Source organism: Aphis gossypii, chromosome 3 (assembly GCF_020184175.1).
Source record: "Aphis gossypii isolate Hap1 chromosome 3, ASM2018417v2, whole genome shotgun sequence".
In the NCBI taxonomy this organism is placed as follows: Eukaryota; Metazoa; Arthropoda; class Insecta; order Hemiptera; family Aphididae; genus Aphis; species Aphis gossypii.
Genome location: NC_065532.1, coordinates 18,697,744 through 18,708,871, shown reverse-complemented (window position 1 = coordinate 18,708,871; position 11,128 = coordinate 18,697,744). Strand labels below are relative to the sequence as shown.

The 11,128-nt window shown below is 28.0% G+C and overlaps 1 protein-coding gene across 3 annotated transcripts in view; it reads left to right on the top strand.

Annotated features, from left to right (window-relative positions):
• Positions 1–208: 208 nt before the first annotated feature.
• The window catches only part of LOC114125111 (alpha-actinin, sarcomeric), a 32,625-nt gene continuing 21,705 nt past the window's right edge, over positions 209–11,128 (top strand). For 2 of the 3 annotated variants that reach the window (XM_027988611.2, XM_027988610.2), the window contains exon 1: positions 210–747. In XM_027988611.2, the coding sequence (XP_027844412.1) occupies positions 628–747 (120 nt within the window). In that variant the 5' untranslated portion in view covers positions 210–627. Of the gene's footprint in view, positions 748–11,128 lie in introns of all 3 variants that reach the window. The other variant, XM_027988612.2, reaches the window with a different exon arrangement.

Below are 11,128 nucleotides of genomic sequence, written 5' to 3'. Positions count from 1 at the left end.
CACGTAGGTAGTACGGACTATGGTGGCACTTGCGAATATTTATACGATTGTACACAATAAAGAATAATCGTCACCCGGCGCGTGGTCACACTGCAGTCGTTGGTTTTTTCGTCGGCGCCGGTGGGAGTAAAGCCGTGGCGTGCGTCCAGCTGTCAAGGAGTGGGAGTCGGCTGCAGGACGATCGCGGGACGGGCGCAGGGGACGAACGAGAACGCATCTGCGGCGCGTCAACAAAACAACACGGTCCGCTTCGATGTATATACGCGCAACCGGCGGTCGTTAGTGCGGTTTTTTTTTTATCGTTTTAACGTATATATATATATATTTATATATATTATATATGTACATGTATATATACAAGTAATAATATACACAGCAAAAGTATAAATATATATAATTGTATTATATAAATATATACAGCCAGTGTTTTAAATACCGATCTACCGTCGCAAAGAATCGTAAAAAAAAAAATTGTTTTTCATTTGAAAATATATTCGGTACATTTTTCTATGGTGCACCGTCCGGTAGTTGTAGTACCGTCGAGATAACTTCTTTGAATATCGAACTCTAAACGCATTCGTCGACGACCGTCGCGAAGTAATAAAACACCCGCAGTGCTGTTTCCAAATGATGACCATGAACAACCATTCGAACGACATCGACTACAGTAACGGATACATGGAACCGGAAGAGGAATGGGAACGGGAAGGGCTGTTGGACCCAGCGTGGGAAAAACAGCAGAAAAAGGTAAACTTTATGTTTTTCAAGATCTTTTGCCTGCCGACGAGTGCTATAAATTATAATGTGTAGGTTTAATCAAAGAGACGATTACTTAGTAATTGCGCTAAGATGATTCGCTGTTATCGCAAAATGCGAATGATCGGTCTCAGTCGTTTATCTTGTAAATTGTATTAAAAAAAAAAAAATAATAAATAGTTTCCATAGGTAGTTATAGGTCTAAACTTACGAAAGGTAAGGAGATAACAGCTACCCTCCAAGACTGGTATTTTCCCATCATCAAAATAGACTCGTGGTTTAATTTGATTACCTTCTAAAGTTTGCAGAGTGATAACAATATCTGGTTTCTGTGGCTTAAGAGTTTCAACAGCTCAAGTTACATATATGACCTCTATGTATGTAATTTTAGTTGTATACATATATTTAGCTAGTAGGTACCTACTTGTTGAATTATTGTATAGAAAAAAGTAAACATTCAAATAATAGAAAATAGTAGATACTGAACAGATTATAATTTTTTGGTTACTTACTTTTTAAGCAGAATTGTAGACTTCTAGTAGTGTAACGTAACCTAACAAAAATGCTGTCATGTATTAATATGACGATTTATTTCAGATTTTTTTGCTTACTTGCTGATTTTTATTTTATAAATCAATATTGATTATAATGCTTAACTTACTATTTCATGGAAATTACTTATGATAATATAAATGTAACCAAATTAATTGTATTTTAGATAAATACCTATTTTAATTTATTATTGTATCAGAATTGTGACATATTTTTAACAAAATAATCTTGTTATTTCAAGAAGAGTGTGAAAAAAATCCACATGCAGTTAATTTTGATATTATTACTTATTTGATTTGATAACCTAGATATAGAAAAAAGAGTTGTATTACATATATGTTGGCTAATTTTTAATTTTTATGTTTAGTTAATAATTTACCAATTACCAATTAGTTAGATATAGTTACTTAATTTTATAAATGAGTTAGGTATTTTATACTGAAGTCTGCAGACGTATTAACTGAATAAAGTAGAAGTTTTATAAATTGTAATTGATATAGGTAAATTAATAAATATTTAAACTTGATAATTAGATAGATAATTGGTCTGCCTAAACATTATACCTTCTCTATTACAATATAGCAATGTTCTTGTAAGTTGAAGCATTTTCAAAATAATTTTTATTGGTATTTGTCATTTGTTATTGTAAACTTGGCTCACAAAAGTTCTAATCCTACACATCACCTATATTTAGTTTTGAAATGTTGGCATCTTTTCCAGAATCAAATAGACCTAAAGTTTCTTTTAAAGTTATTTTAAATTATTATAACATTTAGCATTATTATAACCAATATTTCTTTACTAATTTGTTCATCAATGGAAATTAAATGAATTTTATTCTATTGTAATTGAATTATTGTTAACAACTATTATTATTTGATATCTATAGGTACTTTACATTAACTGAAAGTTTGGATAAATAATATCTTATCTTTTTTTTTTTAATTATTCCTGTTTATGCAATTTATTATTAAATGTTTGACATTTTTTAAACTGCTGATTGTTTGCGTTTATTTTTATTTATTTTAGGATGAGTTAGGTGAGATTATATGAAATAGGTACTTATAATAATTATACCTAGGTATTAATTGTTTTCAATTTTCTAAACTGGATAGTTATTTGTAATAGGTTTAAAAATATTTTGCCGTAAAGAATGTTATTCATTGATATTTTTGGGTATATTTTAATTATCTTTAAGAAAATAAATTCTAGAAGAGACATAAGTAAGACACTAAATTAATCTTAAATGTGAATTCTCATAAACATAATTAACTATATATTAAAAATAATCACTATCCTATTTTGTTTATTAAATATATTAACTTGTAGATTTTGGTAGGTACTTAGATTTGGATTATCTACTACCTAGTTTAATTTTAAATGAGTTCCAAACTAAAATATAATCATTTTTATTTAATTTAATTTTTTGTTTAAGATGCTACATTGATGTTTCTGTATTCTGTATTCCTACTATGTAGTCTAGTTAAACTGATCGAATATAGAGCCAACTGAACTGTGACCAATCTCCTAAGGTTTTTTCATGCGTGAAAATCGAGGCCACTACAACGGTCAGTCCAATCTTCACGGTGCTAACCTCTAATATTTTTTCTCTACTAAGGATATAGGTATTATATTGCCTGTGTTGATTGTATACATATACATAATTCTATTTATTGTCTAACTACATAATATGATGTATGTGGTGAATCAGAACACTAGGTCAATTCATTCATATCCTATTCTTAATAAATAATGATAATAATAAGTAGTAGTTTTAGTTTTTCAGTTGGGTTCATTTATTAATGTAATATTAAATAAATAGCTAGTGTTGAAGATGCGCTTAGTTGTTACTACTTAGTAATAGAGCAATTATCCTAATGACTTTAAAGGTTATCTGATAGGTTGTAAATAAATTAACTGTGTTTAGATTAAGCAGTATTGTTTTTAATTTTCCTCATATATTAATTATCAACACTTAATTTATTTGACCTTTAATAATCGTGGTTGATCTAAAAAGTTCATCTTATTTATTCTAACAGGTATTTAAAAAAAATAAAATGTAGACAATTGACCTAGTGTAATATTTTTGTTAGTACCTATTACTTTATCACAAAAATGCATTTCTACCTATTAAAATGTGGATAGGATATAATATAGAATATGTTAATAGAAGTTTTTATTTCATATTAAAAATCATTAATGGTTTTTAGTATGTATTATCATTTAAAATATTTTTTGTATCTTTATTTAAAAATTAATCGTGCAAACCTAGGTAATGATCATTGTTTTATCAAGAAACAAGCCTGTCCAAGTATATTTATCATTAATAATTAAATGTTGAAATTACAATTGTATTTATCTATTTAATTTCATCATTATATTGGTAATTGATAATCTTTATTGATTTGTTAATCTGTTGTGTAAATTTCGAATTTTTTAAATGCATCTTATTCGCAATTTATTTATTTTTTTAAATCTGATAAATTCTAATTTCTAGTTACTGATTAGTGATAATTGATAAGTTATTTCGAGAATTAATATTTTATCGTGTTTATATTAAGTTTATGACATTGTATAGAGGTTGTACTAAACAATTTATCAGATAATCATCTGGGTAGTCAGTCAACTAGATCAGCGGCTTTCAACCTTTTTATATTCCAGTTAGCAGACCTGCTAAGTTTTGAAAAATATTTTAATAGGTATAATAGCACTTAAAAAATCACTTTAAAGCATAGCTATAGCCTTATAAGTATCTAAATTAAATCAATTAAGATTTCTTATTAAGAACTCAATAATTGTGTAAAATATATATCAATAATAATTCTAACTTTTTAAAATTGTTTTCTTTGCATACCATCTACGAGCTTTCGCATACCTTCCTCTAATTGTTAGAATTATTTACCTATATGATTTTCATAAGATTATTTTGTTTAGTAGTTTATTATTATTATTATCTACAACAAAGTTTTTTAGAGGCCTTTCCATTGCATCTTTTGTGTTCGAGTTGAAAAAAATCAACATGTTGTTAATGTGGTGTTACTTTTGTTAGATTGGAGTTGTTGGTACTAAAAATCAAGTCAAAATGACTATTTTTAAGTTTTTAACCCAATTTAAGTAATCTTAATGTTAATTGATTTATTGTTTACTATGTAGTACTTGTATCGATTAGGTTATTATTAATAATGCATCTAATATAATGTATTACATATATTTGTTAAGTACTTCGTGACCGAATATAAAGAAAACATTAATATAGGTATTAAAATAAAAATATAAGAATTCTGTTTTATATTTAAATTTCAGATTCTTCAATAATCTTGTATATGTGATTCTTTCATACTGAACTCATACTTCCATTGCTTTATTTGTAATTTTATTCAACTTTCTCGATAACAATTTCAATTAGTTCGTTGGTTTACGATGTTTTATGTAGATAAAATGTTATAACTACTTATTATCAATTACTATTTATACACTGTATAATATGTGTGTTTGTGTATACAATATGTTATGTATATGGTGGGTTGTGGTAACTGGAGTACTCCATAATTAAGTTGTATAAAATTGTATACTGTGTCAAAGAGCATAATATAACTTTTGACCACCCACAGGTACCTATTAATAAAGTAAAATTAATTTAACTTCAAACTATTGAAATTAAATAAATTTGGGTTACATTTTGGTAATATGCATTAATGGATTATTCTATTAAGTTAATAGCTATTAATACTGATAATAATTGTATTATAATATATATGTAGAAACACTAATTTAATTATTATACTTTATTAGATTTTAATTTTGTTTGTTTCAAATTATATTTACATCAATATTCGAACAATATATGAGTTGTAATGAATTTTCTGAAATGATTAACTTAATTAGGTTTAAATATGTTTAAGCGTGTAATCATATTTCTGCATATTATGCTCGACTTTTTCCTATTGAATGAGTATTAATTTATTTAATTGTGTAGTATATGCACAATGGTAATCTGATGTAAATGAAAAAAAAAACGGACTTTGGGTAGGTTACATTTTTGGAATATTTAAAGTTGATCGTTTTTGTGTATCACTAAATCGCGGTAATGTTGTGCGAAGACGAAAACAGACGGACAAAGGATTTTGCCTAAATGAATATAATTAGGTATATCAAAGAGTGCAGGCTAAAATTAATACGGTATTCGCAGCGAGATGTCTTGCAATGTTTTATTTCCGCGATACGCTCACCACCCCATCGCCCGTTTCCGCTCCAGTGGTTATCTGTTGTTACGCCGTGGCTTCGTTGGCGACGAATTGACTACTAGTATACGCACGGGATACGGGAAACGGTGTACGTAGATGGTTTCGGACGGATTCATTTCGGCTCGCTCCCTCTCACCTCCTTATCTTTCGACGCAACGACATTGAACTCGCGTTTGATTTTCCTTTTTTTTTTTTATTAAATCCGACATGAAAATAATAAACCTGTGCGTGGCGGACTCGTCAATGATTTCCGTCGAGGGCCTCCGCGACGATCTTCTACGCACTTCGCTGTATTACAATTTTACAAATATATAATACACCCTATATGTGCGTATATCGGCCTAATTATATTAGTGTCTCTTGGTTTAGGACAGGGATGTTATATTAAATGTATATTTTTCAAATTATATGTGTAAGGTTACATATTTCAAAAATATATTTTGCTCTGATCGTATTATTTGACAATAACCATACATTCATATTATTTTATAATATTATGTTGTCGTCTTTACCCCTCACCTACTTCATTAAGTTAATGATTTGTGTTTAAGAGGCTGACAAAATTTTGCTTCCTTGAAGTGGACGAATTTTAATTTTTTTTTTTAAAGAATCAATCTTAGACTTTTTTCAAGGTTTCTGTAGGGATTTTTTTTTTAATTAAAATTATGTTTAAATATCTTGATTTCTCAAATAATAACAGTTATTTGCAATAACCTATATGAAATAATTTCGATGACACTTTTAAGTTTAAACTGACACTATTATTATAATCATACGCTTAACATTTCCGAGTTGTTGAGATTCTTAAAAATTTTTTTTTGATTGCTTTTGATAGTGGAAAAGGTGGGACACTCAAAATACTGTTTGTATTGCTGCTGGACTCCCTTTGTGTAAAGACACACGTAGCTTTTAAATGACATGCAAAAAAATTTAGTTTTATATCGCGGTTGGCAAGTGGGAATTTTCTTCCCTCTTAATTGTGTTTATATATATAGTATTATAGTAACATATAGACGATGGCTGTTTGTAAGTCTGTGTTGTTATACTTGTTTGTTACCAGCTCATTATCGCGTCAGAACACCACCGCTGGTCGTTTCGATATTGAAAGGTCGACGATGTGCCCCTTCGCGGTTGCTTCCGTTATCGCGTTTACGATTTATCTTCTACCAATTTTACTTGCGTGTTCATATTATATTATGTAGGTATCACGCGGGCGCGGTCGTGTACAAACAGTATTATAAGTACTGTTATGTTGAGTTCCGCCCGTCGTGTAGCCGTACCCGATTCACGGGATAACAATATAATATTGTTATTAGCGTTCGCTCGCATCGTTTGGGTAGGTATAAAAAAAAAACATTTGAAGTTTGTCGAGCTACCGTTCGTTGCGATTAAAAATATAAAAGACATTCAATGAATTTAGTAAAGGAAATTGACTTACGATCATTTATGGATCTATAAATTGATACTTGATTGTCATAGGACATAGAGCTATGAGATTAATAGTTAATAGTTAATACGTACTGTGTTATGTCACCCAGATATCAAAAACATTTATTGGGAGGGGGTGGATGAGAGATACGATTTAGATATTAACTATCATCGATTGCTGATACTAATTTTCTGAAGCTACCTAGTTAGAATTGAGAACGTAGAATATTACAAACGTAAGAATATTTTATACTACATAAATTAAAATTATATTAGTATAATATTCTAGGTATTTTTATTTTACAAACTGTGGGGGATTTGTTTTATCATTTCAACGCGAAAATCGTGAAAGCTGTTCCCATACCCATATTTTTGAGTGCTTTCGTTTTCGCACGAATTCTTCTACTTTATTCATTACATTTTGTTATACGCATTTGGAAAATGAATGAAAGTGTTTCATATTTTAAATTATAACAGTAGTAGTAGTAATACAGTAATTTTTGATGTATAAGTTGAGCTCTAACCTAACGCGTATTTTTGAAAAGATTTTTGCCATTATAACTACTGCTCTTATATAATTAGAATGAAACAATAATAACAAATCGGCTATTATTTATAAAAATAGATGGTAATATTTTTTATACATTCAGCATTAAAAATGTTTAATCATATACGTAATTAAGTTCGTATACCTCAGTCTACCGAAAATGATTTCCATGAAAATAATATATCTACGATGTTTAAATAGAAAATATGACTTAAACACAACTAGATCATTTGTGATAACCTTATCTTAAATTAAATGTTACTTTTATGACGAAATAAATGTTTAAATTATTTTATTTATTAGTATTTAGGTATATTTAGTTGGAAAAATAAAATATACATATTATGTATTTTTATTATTATTATTATTTATAATTTATAAATATTTAACATGTAGGTAGATAGCTAATTTTTCAATAATTTGTCGAACATAATATGTTTAATTGTTAAGTATATAAAGTTACTATTAAAGCTTCAATCATTCGCATGACTCATGTGATGAATAGTTCGTATTGTCTATTTATAAATGTTAAACTATATATAATACATGTATGAGTTATATCAAATTATTTATATCATCTAGTTCTCTGTTGAGCAGATGAAAATATAATTTCATCAAGGTTTCTGTTCGTCCTAACGAGACGTTCGTCATATTGGGAGATTAATTTTGATTTAAGATAAATGATACCTTGGCATATTTTCTATAATTAAAAACTGTATTAGTTTAGCTTTTGATATATTATAACTAATATTTATAAATAAAAATTAAATAGGTACACATGTGAAATATTAAATAAAACAATCGCTACTAAAAGTTAAAAGGTTAGGTTAAGTTTTTTTTTTTTGTAGGAATTAATTAGGTTTGGTTATTTCTTGTTTTTTAAGTTTATTGATGTATACTACACTGTGAAATCTTTTAGCTGTAAACCTTAATTATCTCAAAGATTATTAATGTTTTCCAATATTTAGAGGACCAGTCTTTTGCGTTAAACGAGCACGCAAAGTAATGATTTATTTTGAAAATTATATCATGTTAAGAAAATGATAATTATTCATATTTGTTTGTATTTAAAGTATGGATGAACAAACAATACTATTGTTAATTAATTAATCAACCAAAGTTATCAGCTATAGATTTATATTATAAAGATTTAAGTTTATTTTATTTTAATTTAACCATGTTTAAAGTTTTTTTCTCAAGTTTCTAGAAAAAGTCAAGTTTTTACTACTGGTTCTTAACAAAAGATAAAAAAGTCAATTGGATACCACTCTACTGAGTCTACTGTACATTAGGTATTGATTAGCTCACTATTATATGGGTGTGTTAAATTTGAATTCAATGATTGTATACGAAAAACGATTCTGAGCGGGATGTTCTGTCAGCTTTTTACGCTAAGTATTTCATTGTATTTTATTAAAAAAAAATTATTTACAATCTATAAATACAATTATTAAAATTAGTAAATTTTGTAAATGGTTTTTTAATTAGTATTCAGTAGTACTATCTGACCAGATTCAAGTATCTACAGTTTTTGGGTCTAAAGTTACTTTATAAAAACAATTATTTGGATTAACGAAAAATTCTTGTTATTCCTTATTTTTTTTTTTTTTGATTATAAAATAAAGTATTAGGAACTTTTTATTTTGACCTATTTAAAGTACAAACTAGATCCAATTGGCTACTAGAAACCACCCCTATTTTTAAAAATCATAGTATAATCAATACATTCATCGTTCCGCTTTCATAATCAAAAATTTAATAATTCTCAAGATGAGTTTTAATTGAATGAATTGCACAGATAGACGTACAACGATAATATATTAATTTATAAATACTGAGAGCTAATATAGTTTTGAAGGTGGATTATGTTTTACTGTATAAATACTTAAAAACTATTTAAATGATAATAAATTATTTATTTATACGGATTTGTTTAATTGATCCAATTAATATTATTCTAGATAAGGATAATATTCTTAATCCTTATCGAGTATCCTCTTAAAAGTTAAAAATAAATACTTATAGCTATTTAATACTTAGTTATTAGGTGTACGTATTTTATAATTTTATTATAGATAATGAGATTTTGTTTAACACAAGACAATGATTGTAATAATTACTATAGTTTTTATACTAGTAAAGTGTGGTTATTGTTTCTAGCGTTTAGTGCAAATGCAGCTAGTAGTACTAAATAATTTCTAATAGTGATATGAAATGGACCCAGATATTATAATACTTTAAAGTGGTCATTATTATAGATTATCAGTTACCTTCCAGAAAATTGCAAAAAATAGAAATCTACTGTGAAATTGTTTGTATTTTAAATCAAAATAATTTTAAAAGTTATAAAAGTATTTTTGTGATGTACCTATTGTATATTATGGAATATTAGTATTATTATGAGTACCTTAATAAACTTTAATTTGTGTGATAGAAAATAAATTAAATAAATTAAAAACTTTCGACTACTAATTCAATTTGTTTTTATAAACACTTTAAATGTGAAACGTTAGAAAAATTAAGTTTTGCTTTAAATTATATTAGTTATTTTGTATTTGATTGATAGTTGATTGGATTTATATTTTTTATAGTATCATTAATAGCTAAAAGTATTTTGCATTGAAGGATTGAATGAAGCGAGACGAGTAGTATTCAACATTCTTTATGTGTACTATATCCGTTCTTATTTTTTTGTTATTGTTTATTTGGCATTTAGAAAATAAAAACTAATTTAATATGCTAGTGTTCAAATTGCGATACATTGTTTTTAATTTAATTTTAATTTTATTACAACGATATGAGCACTTATAACTAATAGACTTCATTGGTTTCTATTGTAACATAACGTTTGTAATTGCAATAAGATTTTTATGATATATAAGACTACCTCCACTATAGGTATACTTCATAGTAACAATACTAACAATATAAATGTTTTTATTCGATTGGATTTGAACTCTTGTCAATGCTAACTACCTGTCTAACGTTTAGAGTTTTGCCAGATTAAATCATAATAAAAATGATTATAAGGTACCTATTTATTATAGATACTTATTATATTTATAATTATAAGTATAATTTCGCTTGATTTTGGCAAAATTGTTTCCGGATTTGACATTAATCGAGTTAGCATAGTGATTATTAAATAATAATGTAGGTTTACTAATGTGGGTTTGGAATTTTACTTTGGTGTGGTGAAAAATAGAGTAGTACGTATTTAATTTTCCCTTCAGAATTTTCGGGGACAGATGGCATAGAGTAGTTTACCCACCATATACACACACATGAGCATTAAGCACACACGTCCGTATTCACGTATATAATATTATTATATATACATAGAACTATTGGGGCGCCTGCAGCCGCCTCTGATATTTATAGCTTCGCCGTGGATCCAGTCGGCCTAGATCCTCGTTTATTTCTGTGTGACGGCGACCGGCGGAATATTTAAAATAGACGCGCATGCGCCACGCCGACCGACGGCTGCTTTTATACACGAACAGCAGGCTGTGGCTCTTGTAGCAGCAGCGCATTATGTTACCCCTCGGTGGCGAGTGACCAAAAATGGGCCGACACGTCGCCACCGCTCCGTCCGACCAGC